This window comes from Perca flavescens, chromosome 6 (assembly GCF_004354835.1).
Source record: "Perca flavescens isolate YP-PL-M2 chromosome 6, PFLA_1.0, whole genome shotgun sequence".
Lineage (NCBI taxonomy): Eukaryota > Metazoa > Chordata > Actinopteri > Perciformes > Percidae > Perca > Perca flavescens.
In genome coordinates, this window is record NC_041336.1 from 20094914 (window position 1) to 20116202 (window position 21289).

General features: G+C 40.8%; 1 protein-coding gene across 2 annotated transcripts in view; it reads right to left on the reverse strand.

Annotated features, from left to right (window-relative positions):
* Positions 1-7138: 7138 nt before the first annotated feature.
* galnt1 (UDP-N-acetyl-alpha-D-galactosamine:polypeptide N-acetylgalactosaminyltransferase 1) overlaps positions 7139-21289 on the reverse strand; it is a 53151-nt gene continuing 39000 nt past the window's right edge. For both annotated transcript variants that reach the window (XM_028580743.1, XM_028580742.1), the window contains exons 5-14: positions 16883-17049; positions 16331-16458; positions 16145-16224; positions 15398-15568; positions 13266-13383; positions 12774-12954; positions 11116-11255; positions 10838-10936; positions 8677-8811; positions 7139-7776 (exon numbers count right to left, since the gene is read on the reverse strand). In XM_028580743.1, coding sequence (XP_028436544.1) covers positions 7630-7776; positions 8677-8811; positions 10838-10936; positions 11116-11255; positions 12774-12954; positions 13266-13383; positions 15398-15568; positions 16145-16224; positions 16331-16458; positions 16883-17049 — 1366 coding nt within the window. In that variant the 3' untranslated portion in view covers positions 7139-7629. The remainder of the gene's footprint in view (positions 7777-8676; positions 8812-10837; positions 10937-11115; positions 11256-12773; positions 12955-13265; positions 13384-15397; positions 15569-16144; positions 16225-16330; positions 16459-16882; positions 17050-21289) is intronic.

Genomic DNA, 21289 nt, shown 5'->3' on the forward strand with positions numbered 1-21289 from the left:
GTAGCTTTGAGTGCCTTATTAAAAAAAAAAAAAAATTGCTTTTTTTAATGAATTATGACTGCAATTAATAATTATTTCCATTGTCAGTTAATCTGATTATTTTTATTCACTTATACCTACAGGTGACATTTTCTCCGACCAACCATTGATTGTACAATGATACAATGTTGGAAGAACTATTAAGCTCTTTTACTCAAGCAAAAGTACCAATAAAACAATTTCAAGTAAATGTACTGCATTTAAAATCTTAGTCAATGAATGGCTGTGTTTACATTATAATAATGTATTAACATAAGTGTAAATTGAATGTTGTGGGTTGAATTTATTTTAAATACTTTATATATTCTGTCTGCTCAAGGACCTGGGACTACGTGGAGCCACACTGAGCAGATCCACCAAAGAGCTCTCGGAGGAAGCGGAGAAAGCAAGCCACTGGCTCTGGCTGAAACGACGAGACAAGACTTGGGGAGTAACATCTAATTAGGTTTTGCTGCAGGGGGTGTCAGGGAGACGTCCCTGTTCACTGCCCCGCCACCAGGAGATGTTCTGGGCTAAGTGCGAAACGTCAATGAGTGGTGGTCCCCAGCCGAAGACCCTGCAGCAAAACCTTGCGGTATGCGGTTAGGTTTAGGCCTGCCTCAGGGAAGAGGACGCCCCTGCCATGCATAGTCCACCACAGGCCCCGCTGGAGGTGCGACAGGCCAAAAGCCCAGCAGAAAGAACACCTTGCTGTAATGATTGATGATGATGGTATTGTTGGGTAGTTTAGTACATAGTATATGTAGGAATCCTCAAGTTAAAAGTAATACCTTTTTAAAGACCCATTCCATACATTTTGACATTGTCATAATATAGTATGTCATGAAAAGTCATGTAAAATTCTCTGGGCGGGCAAAGCAGAGAAAGGGGAGGTAACCTTCCAGATCGGCCCATCTGAGCTTTCATTTTCTCAAAGGCAGAGCAGGATACCCAGGGCTCGGTTTACACCTATCGCCATTTCTAACCACTGGGGGACCATAGGCAGGCTGGGGGAACGCATATTAATGTTAAAAAACCTCATAAAGTGAAATTTTCATACCATGGGACCTTTAAAGTCAAAGTATAGTGTGTAATAAAAAGTCATAAAAAAGTCATGGTATAGTGTGTCATAAAAAAGTCATAGTATAGTATGTCATAAAAAGTCATACTATAGTGTGTCATAAAAAGTCATAGTATAGTGTGTCATGAAAAGACAAAAAAAATCATAGTATAGTGTGTCATAAAAAAGTCATATAGTATGTTATAAAAAGTCATAAAAAATCATACTATAGTGTGTCAAAAATAGTCATAGTATAGTGTGTCATGAAAAGTCAAAAAGTCAAGAAATCATGGTATATTGTGTCATGAAAAAATCATAGCATAGTGTTTCATAAAAAGTCATAAAAATGTCTAAGGGAATGTTTCTCATAGGAAAAAGGCAAATAAAAAGTCATTGAATAATGTCATAAAAAGTCTTAAAAAAGTCATAGTATAGTTTGTCATTAAACAAAGTCATAAAAAAAGTCTTAGGGAAAGTTTGTCAGAAGAAAAATCAATGAAAAAGTCACAGTATAGAATGCCATAAAAAGTCATAGTATCGTATTTCATAAAAAGTCGCAAGAATGTCACAGTATAGTGTGTCAGAAAAACGTCATAGTATAATATGTCATAAAAAAGTTATAGTATAGGTTTCATAAAAAGTTGTAAAAAGTCAAAGAATAGTGTATCATAAAAAGGCATAAAAAAGTCTTAGGGAATGTTTCTCATAGGAAAAAGGCAAATAAAAAGTCATAGTATAGTATGTCATGAAAAGGTCAAAAGTCATTAAAAAAATCATAGTATAGTGTGTCATGAAAAGTCATAAAAAGTCATAAAAAAGTCATAGTATAGTATGTATAAAAAGTCATAAAAAAGTAATGTTGTAGTGTGTCATAAAAAGTCGTATAGTGTGGCATAAAAAGTCATAAAAATGTTTTAGGTATAGTTTGTCGTAAGAAAAGTCAAATAAAAAGTCATAGTATAGTATGTCATGACAAGTTAAAAAGTCATTAACAAAGTAATTGTATAGTGTGTCATAAATAGTGTCATAAAAAGTCATAGTATAGTAAGTCATAGTATAGTATATCATGAAAAGGTCAAAAGTCATTAAAAAAATCATAGTATAGTGTGTCACGAAAAGTCATAAAAAAAGTCATAGTATAGTATGTCATAAAAAGTCATAAAAAGTCATGGTGTAGTGTGTCATGACAAGTTAGAAAGTCATTAACAAAATAATTGTATAGTGGTCATATAAATAGTGTCATAAAAAGTCATAGTATAGTAATTCATAGTATAGTATGTCATAAAAAGTCATAATATAGTGTATCATAAAAAAGTCATAAAAAGGTCATGGTACAGTGTGTAATAAAAAGTAAGGAACTTTTTCTTTGCTTTTCTTTCATTGTCTAATGACTAATGAGTTGAGTCAGACGGTGTCATCTGTGCTGTGAAGTCTTTACAGATTGTAAATGTGTCAGCAAGGCTCCGGACAGATGGACGGAATAAATAACAAATCCATGCAAAGCTGCAGTACAGCTGCTGGTAAAGCCAGGCATCTTTTAACTGAAGTCTCCAGTAAACTAATCAACAAACACATTCTTCACATATTCAGATTACTAATATTTAGTACATACATGTATTTGTTGCAGGAGATAGAGAAAACAAAATGTTTGCAATAAAGTACATCATTTTGAACGGACAAGTCTTATTGATCTCTGTGTGTCTGTCCTGAATGTGGGACACCAGAAAGGTTCTTTGTGAAGCTAATGTGTTTGATGATGGCCACACTTTGACTGGTATGTATTGAATATAATCGAAAAAGTAATACATTTAACGTGATCCTACTGGAGAGCTAAAGCTGAATCAAAGTACGGCCATCCAGGCAACTTCACACACTTATGATGTAAAAAGGCAAAGGGGATTTTATTTTTAAAAAGACCACAGTCAGGAGACTTTATTCAATTCATCGAAAGAAAAAAGAAATTGGCCAGAAAATAATACATCTTATTAACTTCAATTGAAGCTCCACATGGATGCTGCTGCTGGTCGGCGTCTCTCTGGTTCAGGCTTCAACAGTTTAAAATGAGGACTGTGGCTCAAATCTGGTGGTAATGTAGCAGCTTGTCGAACATGAGAAAATCTCTTTATGAACAGCAAACATGAATTTGTTCTGTCAAAGCAATACATTTCCAAATTGTCAACATTACTACATATTATGAGCTAAAACCCACTCATATTATCAAGTAACAACCACTGAATTATTGTAATAATCTGTCATATCATTATCCACAATTTATAACTTAATTTCTTTGTGCAAAACATTCAACCATTCTGACCAAAAGAGCAACAATACGACCCAGTTCCACTCAACTAAAGAGAAGTCTAATTTAATGAGTTAGCGTAGCGTTTTAATAATAAAATATAAAGCTGATTTGACAAACAAGGATAAATAAAATATTAAAATGACTAAATTAGACGGACACACGTCTAAGTTTATAAATTCAGTCTGTTCCTCTGAACATGCTTCAATATTCTGTCTTTTCTCGGGAGTTTCCCACCGGGCCACAGTATGAGTCGGCTTTGATCCATTTCTTCAGATCACAGACTCCACATAATTCTTCTGCAGCACATAAACCAGAGCGGAGTCTTCCTGAGCTCACGCAGCTCAAAATCTCCTTAACGGAAGAATCACTCGTGTTATTCACACGAGTGAACAGGGTGAGGTGTCTCCTTGAAGAATACTCTTCTTGGATCTACAGAGCACATTAGTCTTCGAGGTCCAGGAAGAAGCACAGAGATGCTGCAGATTGACTTTTTGACACCGATATATCTTTTTTGGCCTTTCTGGAGACATTTCAACTAGAATATAAAAAAAAAACAAAAAAAACATCCCAATATCTAATTCACTATACAGGAGATGCTTTCATAAAACAAAAGCAGAGAATCAGCATCTTTCTTAAAGATGTTTATGCAAAACACGGTTGTCTTATATGCCTTCCTGATGGCTCTTGGTGGGTCTAATCCAGACACATGAATAATTCAACAGATCAAGTCAAGGAGTTTGAATAATCCACTCTCCACAAAACATGCAGTGAGTCTACTGCCCAACTCTATTACCTTCACTTCACTGTCATGTCCCATTATCTACAACACTTAAGATTATTATCTTTTCATTCCCATGGGTGCCACGGGCAAAAGTCGTCACACCCTGTGACCATGTGGTTAATTTTCAATTCAAATTTTCAAGTCACAGCCCAACTCTTCTTATTTCGGTTAAAAACTGAATTCTTCTTAAATTTTTACGAGTGGGTGTGTACTGCACACGCACCAGGACAAGCATGCATGTGCACAAGCACACCACTGACGCAATATAGCTCTCGCCAGCAGTTTCGCAATATTCCATGATTGACAGTCGCTGGCTGCCATCAAGAAACGTAGCAATGTGAACTGTGCAGTGAAGAAGATGAATGCAAGCTAGTAAACATGGATGTAAACAATGCACAATGATTTAAAATCGCAAATTTTCAAATAATTGTTCATGAGAAAGGAAATGGATTCAAGACGTGCGTCAGGCCTCAAGGATACACACAGTTACTTTTGGTGAGAAACACTGAATGCAAACTTAAAGTGCTCATATTATGCTTTTTGTTTTTTTTCCCTTTCCTTTATTGTGTTATATACTGTATCTTTTTTGCGCACGTTATGTTTACAAAATGAAAAAGCCCAAAGTCCTCCCCAAAGGGACTTACCATCTCCAACAGAAAGCACTGTTCACCAACTGCTCCAAACAGCTCTATTGTCGTCCAGCCTTTACTTCCGTGACGAACGTGCGTCCCTTTTTAACACACTGCTCTTCCAGCTGCTATTGTGGCACGCACTCATACACTGCTTCTGACTGGCTGGTGGTGCTTACCTAGCTACTGCACATCTATCCCAACAAAGATGGAAAACATCCAACAGCTAAAACACTGAGCTCAACACACAGGGGGAAAAGAGGAGCTGCAGCCATGTGCAGTACAACAAATATACGGTATTGTGTTTTTTGAAAATTAAACCATGTAAACCTATATTCTGGTACAACCTCTAAATACAATTATGAACCTGAAAATGAGCATAATATGAGCACTTTAACTTTTGTTTGTTCATGAGAAAAGCTTAACTCACATTTTTGTGAACTGTTAGTTTCTGACAGAAGAGAAAGTGCATTTTATGAGTGTGTGTGTACAGACCAAAAAAAAAAAGCAGAAATCAACATTTTCCTCGTATTGTTCTGTAAACTTTTTCACTTTTATTTTCTACATTTGGATCAGCTCAGTGTGGAAGCCTAGACATGTCAGTTAACGACAAACCCTCAACCCCCCACCAAAATTTGAACAATCGTTACACTCCCTCTGTCTCACAATCAAAAAACGTTCACATCCTCCCTACGCAGTCACTTGCTCAGACATGAAATCCGTCGACGGCCTCCTGTCACTATCGTGTCCAAAACAAAGATGAACCAGTGTCCTGTGTGTAAACCCCTCCTCCACTGGAGGAAGCCCAAATGGTTACAACCTTTATGAAATCATCTCTCCTGCTCTGATTGGCAGGAGTGATACAAAAAAAACTGAATAAAGAAAGCAGGATGGTTGAAATGAAAATGACACATTGATGTAACTGTTCAGCTGTCTGGCTCACTGAGATATGAATAGTGAAATACTGCAGGTGAGCTTGCACAATGAGATATGTAGTTATGGATTAAGATATGTCTGCTGCTGCTGCGCTCGTTGTAATCCACAGTTCATCTTTTCACTTCCTTCAGCTCTCAACAATTATTATTCTGTCTCTGATAAAGTCTCCTTACTCACCTCAGCGACGTCTCTTTGATTTTCTAACAACAGCTTTCCAGGCTTCCTTTCCTACTGTAGATATGTCCTCAGGAGAGTGCAGCAACTCGGCTATGTTTAGAAAATAAAAGCAGCTTTTGCTCTTTTGTATAACGGACGCAGAGATATGCTGATCTGACGTCAGTCTACGCTACGGGCTCTGTTTGTCCAACAGCGAGGAATCTGAGAGCCGTTTGTCCTAGTGAACAGGGAGCTGATGGACTGGGGATTAGCACTGAAGACACATGCTCACACACACACACACACACACACACACACACACACACACACAACTGTCCACACACTCCACTGAAGGAAAGAAGCCCTTGGAGTGTATTTTTTAAGAGGTTATTGAGAAGAAGATATGACAATATGGTTTAAAGTATCAGGCTAGTGCAGCCTTTCCTATATGTATACATGATGTGTGTGTGTGACTATGTAGTGCCTTATGGGAGAGTTCCCTATAGTTTAACACTACATTAGGCAGTGAATATCAGTTACATATGCAGAGTCCTCTGTGTATGTGTGTGCATGTGTATGTGTGTGTGTGCGTGTGTCTGTAAGCTCTATGTTAAACATCTTTAAAGACAACAGAGACGGACAGACAGACTAGGGTTACTGCTCTGTTGCACTCTCACAGTAAAAACAGACAAAGCCATGTAAAAACTTGACATAGAAATCTCAAGATATCACAAACATATTTCTCTATCTCTAGATCTCTGCGGATGGCAGACGTCGGGTCCTTGTGTTATTTTTTTTAATATTTTTTTTTTTAAATGTGCAGGCCCTTCGAAATTCCTCAGCGAGGAGGCTTGCCTGTAGGATGAGATGCCGAGGAGAAACACCAGAGGGAGACATACACTGCTGCAGGACTGTAGGAGGGGCTCTGAACCACACACACACACACACACACACACACACACACACACACACACACACACACACACACACACACACACACACACACACACACACACACACACACACACACACACACACACACACACACACACACACACACACACACACCCTTCTTCATAAGAGTTCATTTTTAAAATTCATTACAAAATTAAATAAAAAAAAGAAAGAAATCAACAAGGAATTCAGCCCCCTTCTCAAAGCATACATTCATCTCAGAGTACACACACACACACACACACACACACACACACACACACACACACACACACACACACACACACACACACACACACACACACACACACACACACACACACACACACACACACACACACACACACACACACACACACACACACACACACGTAAGTGCACACACTCTCATAAGAGGCAGTGAGTAAACGTTAATTGATGAGATGAGGGGTGGACTGTTCAGTCCAGGGAAGCTGTGAGTGCAAACCTTGACTCCACTGGCCAGTCTCATAATTCGCACCCAGCGGTGAGTCACTCTCTGCGGTTAAAATCTCTTTAAAACAACAGCCATTGTCTCCTAGACGGAGTCTTTCCTCTTCTGTCACTCCGAGGAGGGTCAAACACACTCCTCCCTCCTTATCTCTGGCAGAGGTAGTACCGTCCAATCCGTCCTCCTCTCTTCCCGAAATCCCCTCGTGGGAAGTCTCTCCTTTCCTTGTGCCCAATTTTAATAAACACGTCTATTACCCTGATTGCTTACCCTGGGCCGCTGTGTGTGTGAGAGTGTGTGTGTTTGGGAGTGTGCAGAGTGTGGTCAGAAGACCTCTGGTAGTGTGACGTTGCGGAGTAGCCACTGTTGGGAGCGTGTGGGTGAGCAGTCTTTGACGCTGGGCACCTGGCTGTCCTCCTCGCTGGCCTTGTCCAGACACTGGTTACTGTTGACGTGGATCAGGGTCAGCTTCTGCACAGTGGGGGAAACAGAAAGAGAGTGTGAGGGGGTAAAAATCAGGCTTTTGACCGGTTAACTTAAATTCACAAGGGTATGTGAATAAATACACATTTCTGTAGCTGTAGATTATATTTTCAATATATAAAAAAAGGAATTTTAGACTTTAATTTTGAGATTCAATATAGTTTTGGCTTAGCTCTCAGAGTGAGGCATGCTGTGGTTGAGTTGCGTAATGTGTCAGCTCGGATATATATCACCCTAAAACTGAAAACAATAAATATCCCACTAACTGAAATGACAGCTGGTCTTGAATGTATTATCATACTCTATGTGTATTGAGAATACACTGTGTTTATTTTCTTTAAAATAAAAAAAAAACTGTTTAAAAAAACTGTTTAAAAACGGTTAATAAAAATACAGAAATGAAGGTGAAAACACAATAAAGGAAGTTTGGTGCATAATCAGCACCTCATTTGTGTTTTTTCACAACTTTTCTTTTCACTTTTTATTATGGAATTATTTTCTGAGCTGTGCTTATTGCAAGAGGACCTTGTTTACTGTAAACTGCAGTGGGAGGTGTCTTTTTGCATCAGGAAATACTCAACATTTTGGATGTGTGAGGACATAAAATTAAGGTGAAAATCAGTATCCTTGTTGTACTTTACCATGTCATCATATGGTGTTATACTAATTTCAAATAGAAAAAAACAAAAATGATGTGTCTCCGGAATATATAACCTTCCAGGCTTTTCTGGTGTAAAGAACAACTTCATTTTCTGTACCTTACAAGACCTGCATAAGAACCCTCTGTCTATGTTAATATGTGTACATTTAATGTACCAGTAAATCTGGGCATTTATCACGTCCTCACATACACCCAACATGTACATTTTCATCACTTCTTCCACTCACCACAGGGTCGTACTCCCAGAGCTGGTTGCCTTTGAGGTGATGGCACTTGAGCATCATGACGGGTCCGTTGAGCTTGGACACGTCTAGACACAAGTCATCTGTCCTGATCTCCTTATTGGCCGTGTAAGAAAAAACCTGCAAGTCAAACAAACAGATTTGGGATTTTAAAACACTTTTCCATCCTTCTTTCCCTCCTACATGATTCCTGCCAGGAATAACCGTAATATCACTGTGGCCAACAGTGTTTACCGTTTACCCTGGATGTCTGAGCTCTTCACCGTATCTCTAAGTTTGAGCCCAGCCATCCTGTGGAGGAAACTCTTTTTAGATACTTATATCTGCATTCTCATTATTTTGGTCACTACCTAGAACTCATGACCATAGGTGAGGGTTGGGACGTAAATCGACTGGTAAATCGAGAGCATTGCTTTCCGGCTCAGCTCCTTCTTCAACACAACGGTCTTATGCTCCATTTTAGACCACGAGATACTTGAACTTCTTGACCTGGGGCAGCAACTTACTCCCAACCCAGAGGGACCAATTCTGCGTTTTCTGGCAGAGAACCATGGTCTTCAATGGGCTGACTTTCATCCCCAGCACTTTACACTCGGCTGTAGGGATGGGCATTTGATTAAATTTCCTTAGTCAATCGTCGAGAGATCTTAATTACAAGAAGAACAACTTGTGGCAGTTAAACTGGAGGTTATAGATATAGATATAGATTATAGATATATGCGCTGCGGTGCGGCGCTCTGAAGCAACAGAACCTGCAGCTGCAAGCCGCCGTTCTTAAACAGAATGCAGCTCAAAACTATCCAAGGCACGGGACAAAGCCAAAATAACCAGTAGGCTAACTCAGATACAACTTCTGCACCAGTCTACTGATGTGTGTTGCGAAAAATAAGCATGTTGACATGATCTGTGGTCAGACGCAACCGCTACCTGGTGACCGTCAGTCCAGCCGCCGAAAACCGCGTTGCCAGGATGCACAGGTCGCCTACCTCCGCGCTAACTTGGCCAGCCCGGGGAACCTTATTCCGTTCTTCCTAGTGAGTTTCTACCGGTCTGGTGATGGTACGTCGTGACGAAATGTGATATGCTGGTTCCTTTATCCATGTCAATGAACTTGCAGGTCCCTTGGGTAATTTTATCTGCTCGTTGTGCATCGCAGCTCATCCGTGCTAACACCGAGTTTATGCTAGGTTGAGACTGAGAGCAGGGTGCACCGCGGCCGCGACCAACATTAACAGGCTCGGATACACATTGTTTAGTGGTAGGCTAGCTACATCATTTGAGTCGTGGCCGTGTTGTACTTATACACGGCATCTCAGTGTTTGCAGTGAACTAAGTCGTTTTAAAAAAAAAAAATCTAAATGGTCCCACGCCACACTTCACCGTGTCCTCTTCATCATTACTTCTGAAATCAAAACGGAAACTCGCAGCCAGGTAACTGAGTATGGAGTCAAATATTGCCCCCCGAGTGGTAAAATGTTTAATTGCTGCCACACTGTGAAATTAATTTAATTGCTTCAAGACTCACACTATGCAACGCAACTAGTATTAGTTTAATCGATGACAAATTAATGTCATCGACGAAATTCTTAATAATCAATTATCGATCGTCGATTAATCATGCCCATCCCTACTCGGCTGCAAACTGCCCCAGCGCGTGCTCGAGATCACGGCCTGATGAAGCCAACAGAACCACTTCATCTGCAAATAGCAGTGAAGCAATTCTGAGGTCCCTAAACCGGCCACTCTCTTCCCCCCGGCTTGAGATCATGTCCATGAAAAATCACAAACAGAATCGGTGACAATCCCGGTGGAGGCCAACACACTTATAAAAAATAGACTTGACTTTCTTTCGAGAATACAGGCACAGCTCTCACTCTGGTGATTTAAGGACCGGATGGCTTGGAGCAATAGCTTGGTACCCCATAATCCCACATTAGCCCTCAGGCCTCCTGTCTCAACCTGGTGGCTGCCAAAATGGGCCGTGTAGGAAAAGCTTGACCGGAGATCTGGAGAGGCCAGAGACAGCCGTGGGGAGTTTGCAGCGTAATTGGAATCATAAGTTTATTAACCGGTAGGAAAACTTCCTCACCGTGGCATCCCTAGACAGTTTTTGTTTCTTTATGTTGTTTTTTTCATCCTCAGATACCTGGTTGCCTCCCATGCCGTGGCAGTTGAAAATGCCGACTTTCTCATTCTCCTTGCGGGCCATGTTGTCCAGGCACTGGTTGGTCTCCACGTTACGGATCTGAGCAGAATACACACAGAAACCATATTAAGTAACAGATTCAGATTCATTGCGTCTGCCTAAAGGCAGTGAATCACAGATGCATCTGTGTCTGTCTGTGTTACAGCGAATTACAGTATCTAAAATGTTGTGAGTCAGATAGTGTATGTTTTTGTAAGTGTGTGTGTGAATGAGTATACCTCTCCCAGGGAGTAATAGTGTCTGGGGATCTGAGAGTCAGGGTAGACGTTCTCCAAGTACCAACTGAAGGGTTTACAATGAAGCTTTTGTCTCAGAGCCGTGCGAGATGTGATGTCACCGTAGTCCACTTTAGTCACACCTGGACACACACACAGACAGACACACAGACAGACACACACACACACAGACAGACACACACACACACACACACACACACACACACACACACACACACACACACACACACACACACACACACACACACACACACACACACGTCAGTAACTATGATACCAAACTACACTCATATAGTCTCGTGTTTGCATGGCTGTTAAATTCCTTTTTTCCATGTAAGCATGATTTAAAGTGTGTCACTGTTAAAGTAGAATGAGGCCACACATTGATTTGAAGCATGTAGACCCAATTTCATTGAATTGCAGAGCTCACATATCTGAGGGCCAAGAACCTGAAAAGGTGACACTTGAATATGAAGTCTCTATAGACTAGGTGGAGCTTACTCCTTTGCAGAGGGCAGCAGCTGTAGTCATCTTACACAAAGTATAAAGCGAGCCTTTATACTGTGAAAAACCATGAGTAAAGGCTTCTAAACCAAAAACTACACAACCGGACATGTTCCAGCAGTAATGTGATTCAAAATTAAGGAGAAAATTACATCTGCAACCAAGATTACAGGTTTCCCTGACGCGTTATTATGGAACCCCCGCAATTTCTAGGCAAGACCCGACCTTCAATAGCATTCACACACTACTATCGCCCAGGCGTCTATGCTTACGCAAGGTAACGTAACCCGATTTGTTCAGGTCCTATCCCCTGACCAATCGGCTATCCTAACCTTAACCACTCAAGATCAATGCCTAACCCCAACCAATCGAGCTGCTTCGTAGCGCGGGACTTGCCTAGAAGTTACGTGGGATCCATAATAACGCTTCCCTGACATTAGCATGTAGCTACATGTAGCAGTGCATGTAATGTAAACACAGCAGTAGCGTGCTTAGGGCAAATGACCATATATAGAAATCCAGCTTGGTTTGATGTCATACTGAGCTGAGAGTAGAAAAAAACTGTTGAAACAAGAGCGATCAGAACAGTGGGAAATCTGAGGTTTTATTTTTCATATATAAAACTTATTGGACAAACTTCTTATATGAAAATTTGTCCACATTTAACATGAACATTGGCATGTTTAGAACAGGTTTGACAATAACAGAACAGCTCCCCCTTGTGGAGAATCTGCAGTGTGCTAAACAAAAAATGGAGTAATTGTGTTTTTGAGTTCCAAGCCAGTTCTAAGAGGTGGTTTATATCTAAAAATAGTCTCTATTTAGTGACTCTTGCTTTACTTTTACTTGTCTCTTCTTTGCCAGCTTGTGTGTGTGTGTGTGTGTGTATGTCAATATATGCTTCGTAGCGTGAAATTACTTGCCGCCCCCCAACCCGCACTGTTGGGTCACCACTGCAATATCTCACTGTTACCTGGTTAATTGATAGATCACACCTGCCACAGAGATTAAACTTCACACATGAGCACATACATGCATACTTGCATGAGCGCAAACACCCACAAATGCAGGCACGCACGCATGCATGTGCGCATGCAGGCACGCATCCACGCATCCACACATCCACACAAACTCACCAGGAGAGATGATGTAAAAGAAGTTTTTAAATTCATCCATCCAGACTTCTGCCAGTCGTCGGTTGTTTTTGTTGATGATCTGTCCCGTTCCTCCAGGAAAAGTGTAGGGTGTTGCCTTTCTGAACACGTGGCCCACGTGAGAGCATGTGACAATCTCTAGAGTCCCACCGCACTGCCATATCTGTGAAACAACATATTTGGCATCAACACAAAAATACAGTATACTGTGTAGAATAAACATACTATAAGGCCTCTGCTGGGAGATGGATGACGCAGTTTGGTCCTGTCTGTGTTGTGACAGTCTGAACACGTTTGAGTGCCAGTCAGGATGACGCCTGACAAAGTATTCGTCAAGTCAACAATTTAGTCAGAAAAGTCAAACTCACAAGTGTAATGTGTATGTGTGTGTTTCTGAACTTGAGCAGACACTAATGCCTGCCAGTGCATGGAAGAACACAGTCATGTCAATTGGCTGCGGGTGTGTTCACTCACTCTAAAAGAGATTTCCAGGTTCTCTCCACCCCAGATGTCCATGCCTGCGTCATATGTGCCGATCTCCTGAAAATAATCTCTGTCTATGGAGAACAAGCCGCCTGCCATGGTGGGAGTCCTGGAGAGAGGCAGGACAGTAGGGGAAAATAGGAGTAAGGCTAGTTGCACTTAATTCACTGAAGGCCTGCTTTCTAAAGGTCACAGAGTATCTACAGATCCCATCAAAGTTTTATGTATCGCCACTCTCACCCCCTGTTATTCGCTGTTTTCCTGTTTTTTTCATTCCCTGTTTTTCTTTTCACTTCTCTGTTGTGTGTCAGTGTTCAATGGCCTCAAGGCTTGGCCCCTATTTCTCCCCCTCACAGAATGATTTCCTCTTTTGTAGACCAGGCTTATTTTCTTTACCGTCTGTTTTTGCTTTCACTTAAGGTCCAAGTTCACTTACCAACACACAATACCTTGCATACAAACAGACAAACACGTTTGGCTGAGAGCGGAAAATAATAAGCAACACACACACATTTTGGCAATGTTATTAATAGATATGTGTGCTTATCTTTTTACTGTAAACTGATCAAAGCTCTCTAAACTCTTCAGCTGGGAATTAAATCAATATTTTTTACAAGACTCAAACACATCAAAGTAAAACAAACCAAACCTACTAATTTGTGGGAATCTTCCAAGATGTAAATTACAGTGCAAAACTATTTCTAATTAAAGACATTCGTCTAACAGTGAGGGTCTATCACTTACAATGAGTTACATAAAACGTGTTTATTGCCTAAACCACACTGTGACATTTGAATGAACACAATTGCTACTACAATAAAAACAAAACAACTGTAAATACAGGGCTGTATTTTGTACTAAGAATTTAACATTCTGTGGTAAATTCTCTCAGCTCTTTGTATGAAGGAATTAGAGCATCTAATTGACACAAAGTCATTTGATATGTTCAGAGGTTTTTCCATAAGTCTTATTTCGACCTTGGTGTTTAGCTGTAAAGAGAAACTTTCTTAGTGACCTCAGACTTTTGCACAGTACTGTAAATTACAAGGTAGATGAGCCCCTAACAACCAGTTTAGCGGTTGAGGTTTCCTCCTGTACAGTCACTCTCTGGAGCTCCTCAGAGGGGGACAGCAGCAGGCCTGTAGCTTGCTAGGCATGGCTAATGAAGAAAATCTCTCAAGATAGTAATATTAGCAGCCATTTAATACCAAATGTAGATATGAGAAGTTGAAATCACATCAGTGCTACGCTATCTACTCACTTCCCACTATCTACTCACTTCCCACTAGCACATTCTACTGAACTGAACTACAGTATATTGGTGCTCGACTGAAAAATATACACAAGCTTCACTCTGAAAACTTGTTTATGTGCTATAGCTTTTAAAACTTCACAATAATAAAGAACTAATTCGTAACAGGACAGGGTTTATTTATGTAAGTCATGTCATTAGTCTAAAGTACTTCTTAATTTCCTAACATGACCCTACGACAATTTTGTTTTTTAGGCCAGTTACAAGACACCCTGAGGAAAACTTTGTCACGCACAGCTGTGAAAAACAACTAAAAACAGGGGCACAGAGTGTTACATAAGATATATTATGTGTGTGACCTTGAATAATGGAATCAACCATGCATAGAAACAAGGGCAGGAAGAAGAGATGATAGACAGGCAGAAATAAGCTCTTGATTTTAGTCCCAAGGCCTGAGCCATGAGAAATGATACAATCAACAAAACATCTCGACTTAAGCTACACAGACAAGTTCAATCTTTTCTTTCAGTATTTCTTGCCTTAAGAACATTTTATGATTATTAACTGTGGTAAATTAAATGGTGAAGTACCATTACTCTGTGCACATTAATAGCGAATGCCTATCAGCAACGCTAAAGCTCACAAGCTATAAGTTGTTTTGAACAGCTGACTGACAGAGTTACTGTGTATGATCATGTGGTATTTTACCAATGATTCCATTATGTCCCTGTAGGCACATTCTCTTTTCACTTGACCCAACAGAGAGGGGTAATGTTCAGCTGCATAACAGCAGCCCTGGAGCTTGTAGAGATTAAAAAGCTAGCTGAAAGATACTTCAAAAAGGCCTTTATTGTCCCGCTCTATCACCCACCTGACAGGCAGCGTGCGGTCTCCTTTGCGGCGGTCCATCTCTCTCTGGGGTACAGGGTACCAGCGGAAGTTGAGCTTCCAGTTGAAGCCACCGTAAGTCATGTCGGATCCTGCCATGTACTCAAAAGTATCATCGCTGATCACGTCGATGATGGGGCACACTACAGTTCTCCTACAGCAAACAGACACACAAACGCACCACCACGCACACATTCATCAGCCTGCTCTTCGTAACCTTAGGTGGTCATCAATCACGACTAATTGCTCATCCGCAAGGTGTGGCACTTCCAGAACCAAATGCATTTAAACAATAGCCCATGCTGTGCATGTGTTTGTGTGTGTGTGTGTTAGGGCTGCACAATATATTGTTTTTTAATCGTTACCGCAATATCAACTGGCGCAATATACACATCGCGAAAGACTGCAATATATCGCGATAGACACTCAGATTTTTATGTTAGTTGAAAGAAAATATCAGTAGAAAATTACAGTTTAAAAAGATACTGTCATTCTTTTTTAGTGGTGCCTTTTATATTCAATTCAATGTTAAATTTGTTCAATAAAATAATGTTGGAAAATATTTTAGCAGAATACTGAAAGCAGCAGAACTGAGTACACTTTGATATCTGTTTATTTATTGCAAAAAATATCATCATTGCGATATTGAACAACCTTATTGCATGTTTTCCTCATATCCTGCAGCCCTAGTGTGTGTGTGTGTGTGTGTGTGTGTGTGTATGTCTCTTACTTGTCTTGCTTGATGCGGGCGAGCAGAGGCTCTAGCCACCCTGTTGTGCATTCACAATGAGCATCCAGAAAGGTGATGACCTAGAAACATGGTGAGAAAACATTAGACAAACCAAACATTGCACAGACCATATGGTGAGCAGGTCTGTGGGTAGTGGATGTCACGCATGTGCACAGGCACACACACCTGGCCAGTGGAGATGGACGCTCCCTTGAGGCGAGCACGAATAAGTCCAGACCGCTGCTCCATTCTCACCACTCTGACAGGGACTTCAAGCCTTCTGACATATTGCTCCAACGGCCGCTTTAGGAAATCTTAAACATACAAATAAACATATATATGCAATAAAAGAATCAATAAACACACACACGCCCCCGCCCCTCCCCTCTGATTTGCTCCATCCAACTGAAGGTCCCATACGGTGAAATGGTGTTGTGTGGTGGTGGGGGGAGAAATTGAGGGTAATAACAGAGTGTAATCCCTGCGGCTGGTGAATTAAAGACCTAATCCCCCCAAACAGGGATTAACAGTATTGCACAGGGTGGAGTGGCCCACACAGGACATATATGCTGACTGGCTGTTGGGCAACACAGACACACTTGCGCACAAACACAGCTACACACACAAACTCCGCAAAATCATACAGTAGGTCTAAAAAATAGGCTAAGCCTCAAACAAGAGGCACAAGCACTGAAGGAATTATCTGCAGTGTGTGTGTGTGTGTGTGTGTGTATATACCTCTCTCACTGGCATCGTCCACCAGAACAATCTCCTCCAGCAGTGTGTGTGGAGAGCGGTCGATGACGGAGTGGACGGTTCGCAGCAGTGTGCTCCACGCCTCATTGTGAAATACAATCACCACGCTGGTACGAGGAAGATTATCGGGGTATAACTTGTTCTTGCACCTACAAAAAGAAAGCAAAACTGAATCTTTAATTGCAAAAAACTGATAGATAGGAATGATAGAAAGATACTTAATGCTAGAGATGGTCCGATACCATTTTTCACTTCCCGATACCGATACCAGTGTGTCATATATTTTATTATGTTTTAACAACTGTATACTACTATCCCTGTATGAATGTGATATGATTTCTATCTTTGTTGTCGGTCTGGCTCAGGTTAAACTCTTTGTGAAACATGAACAAACACAAACAATGAATGCCACAGAACTTTCTTTTATTATCCAGTTTGACAGTCAGTTATAACGGAAAAAGAAAAAGAAATAAACTACTTTAACGTAGATTTTCTTTAGGGCTTTATTACGTGGTATCGGATTGGTGCATAAACTCCAGTACTTCCCAATACCAGTGTTTTAGGCAGTATCGGAGCCGATACAGATACTGGTATCGGTATCGGAACATCTCTACTTAATGCAACTACAAATATGCATACCAAGCAACTTTCAAATAATTTCAACTCTGAAGAGACAACACACTGTTCAAAATGACAAAAAAAACAAGAGGAAGTGTGATAATTGCATCGAAAAACCAACACAGATGTGGTTACACAAAGACAACCACGTGCAATAAGTGAAGTTGTAGGCTTTGAACACAGACAAAACTGAACTGACAGAGACAGAGCGAGAAAAGAGAAACACACTCTAGTAGAGACATCACAGTCCAGCCTCTGTCTGATTGTAAGAGACTGCTACAGAGAGCTGCAGCTAAAGTGAGTCCACACGCTGAACAAGAAGGAAATAGCTAGGACTTCAACTAAACCGCATTAGTCAGTCATGAAATTGCTGCATTACGGTAATCAGATCATCGTTTATGGCCTCGTGAAAAATCATATTCTTGTCGACTTCAAACACTGAAAACTGATGGTGAATAATGAGCGAGCAGCCGAGCGTAAATTCCAAATTTAGACTGAGAAAGACAGACACACAGAAATAGTGGGTCAGCATGATGACCGTTTAGTGATTAGTGATGCTAATTAGAGTGTGAGTCATTATCATAGCAGTGTAGAGCACACACACAAACATCAAACTCTCTTATTGAGAGACACACAGGGAAGCGAGAGCACAGCAGTCATAAGTGGAGACAAGAGAAGATAGATATGAGTGCCACATACTTATTTAAATAGCTCTCCAAAGTATTGCCTGAGAAATACTTCAATGGTCATACTGGTTGGTTTGCGTTGTTTAGGCTATTACATACGTTTGTGTTGTTTAAATTACACCTGACCACTTTCCAAAGCATAGCTATGGATTTAAGGTTTTGTATCTCACAGGCAGCCATTGATTAATGTTTATTTTATTTTAGTATGAAAATCAGCTTGCAGTGAACTGAAACTTGCTCAAAGTAGCAACATAGTGAACGTTTTACAGCAGCTGCATTTGTTTTTCAAAAAACGTGGCACTATTTTGAGGTAAAGCATCACACATTCCCATCTGGTTATTTTATCTATGAAAAGGATCCTCAAGTGAACTTCAAGAAAATGTACTGCTGTATTTTATGATACAGTAACAGAAGATTGTATCCATATCGCAGCTTATAAACACTTTTATTACTTTGGCCAACAAAATTCATTTTGGGGTTGCAAGAAAGACAATCTTTCAATTTGCGGGTTCCTACGAGAGTGATTGATAACATTTATGGCAGTTTCATTTCAGTGTTATGCAGACTACAGTAGATGCTGCACAGAATACCACACATTAAAACGCTGCACTGCAATATTTATGTATAAAAGATGTCTCTAAATAACCACGTGTCACAAAAAAAGTGCATTGCCGTTTCGCCAAAGCTTTAAAGAAGTTTGTCAAATCATATCCACCTTTTCATCAGGCATACATGTCATTATATTCATCTCACCAACCAAAATTAAAAATGGATTTTCTAGGAAACATTCTCTATTCATTGGTAATAATAATCATCATATTACGATGGATTGATTTACACAGCAGCTGGCAGAAAATATGGACGAATACAATTCCAAAGAAATGTTTAATATGATTATCCAACTTAAAAAAAAAAAAAAAAAAAAAAAGGTTTTGCTAGAGAATAAGTTAGAGGCAAATCTCTGTAGGTCAAGAAACACTGCAGCCTGCCATGATACCTGCATGCAAGCTCTCTGACTTACAACTGTCTCACAGTCAAGTGTTTTTGTCAAAAGATGCTCAGTAAGCTGCTGAAACAGTCATCTAGTCATGACAAAACTGAAAGCAGCTTGTGACTTCCTTCCTCTGACAGATTCAACCCTCACAATAGCCAGATGGAATATGATCCCTCATCATAACTCCCTCCCTCCTTGTGATTATCCAAAGCACTGGAAGGCTTCTCTCTCTCTCTCTCTCTCTCTCTCTCTCTCTCTCTCTCTCTCTGCTGCTGATTCTGACAGAAGGAATGTAATGGCGACGGAGGAGAGAAGGTCAAGAATATACTCCATCCTGCAGCTGCCTCTGGAGCATGTTAAATCTCACTCTCTCTCACACACACACACACACACACACACACACACACACACACACACACACACACACACACACACACACACACACACACACACACACACACACACACACACACACACACACACACACACACACACACACACACACACACACACACACACACACACACACACTTCTTAGTCTGTGGTGTGCATGCATGAGTGCTTGTACTCTCTGTAAGAAAGAGAGGGTGATGATCGCACAAGATGATTTGTTATTTCTGTCTTCTCCGTTTTCTCACAAACACAAACAGATCAACCAAGACTTTCCACTTTTCAGAGACGATCTTGACTGTGCAGCTGATGGATAACAAGACCTCTGTGTGTCCGCCCAAACAACATGCGTTTAATCACGATGACAAATGCATTGTGTGACATCATGATAAAAAAAACTGAGGAGTGGTTGTGAGTCCTGTGTATCCAAACAGTTGCTGGAGCAAAATCTGGCAACAGCAAAGCAGGGTAATGAGTTTCAGGCGGTTTCTCCAGCCAGTGGATTGTGGGGATAGTCAGAATGGGCAGGCAGACTGGTTCTGATTGAACTGCATCACTCTTGCGACATTAAACTCAGGCACACACACACACACACACACACACACACACACACACACACACACACACACACACACACACACACACACACACACACACACACACACACACACACACACACACACACACACACACACACACACACACACACACACACACACACACACACACACACACACACACACACACACACACACACACCTATATATGCATTCTCATAAAGATGCCAGAATCTTAAAAAGGAGAAAAAGTTGTCTGAAAGGTATGGTCATGGAAAGTGTTTTTCATATACTGTAGCAGTAGATCCACCCAACTCCCCCCCACACACACACACACACACACACACACACACACACACACACACACACACACACACACACACACACACACACACACACACACACACACACAAATGTACTGTCTTCTCCTGTTTATGTTTTTTACACCCAACAACTGCTGACAATAATAAAAATAAATCATCAGTGAGTTTCCACTTCAAAGTTTCAGCAAATGGTGACCTGCTTGGCAATGATGAATTCATTCATCGTTTCCCTAAACCTGCTGATCCACACACACACACACACACACACACACACACAAACGTACGCGTGCCAACACATACGGACACATTGCCTTGCTCGATATTGACTCGGTCTTATCTCCTAATTGGAAAAGCAGATAGACGAGAGAAGGCTGAGTGAAAACACACCTAGTAATCAACTCTCGCTCAAAGACTAAAACCCATTTCACGGATCAATGTCCCCTGTCTTTCCCGCCTGTCTAGTGTGCATGTGCCCCTGCCTGTCAGTCTTGTGTCTGTCAGTCATTCTGTCTATCGCTCTGAAAACCTCCATTACTGATCCATGCATGTTCCTCTACTGAAGCGCACAAAGGGGAAGAGGGGGGAGGGAGGCCGAGCTGGTTTCCACCTGCTTGAACTAACCTTGACATATTTTTCAAGCTGTTGGTCGGATGCACGCCTGTCTGCTGTTCAGACTGCCTGTCTAATGACTGAACAACCTGCAGCCGCTGGCACTGACAGACACTTAAGTGACACTAAACTCCTCATTATAGAGAAGGACTTGTGAACATACAACTTAGTATTACTGAAGCAAATAAAAAAGGGTTCCATCCAGTACATTA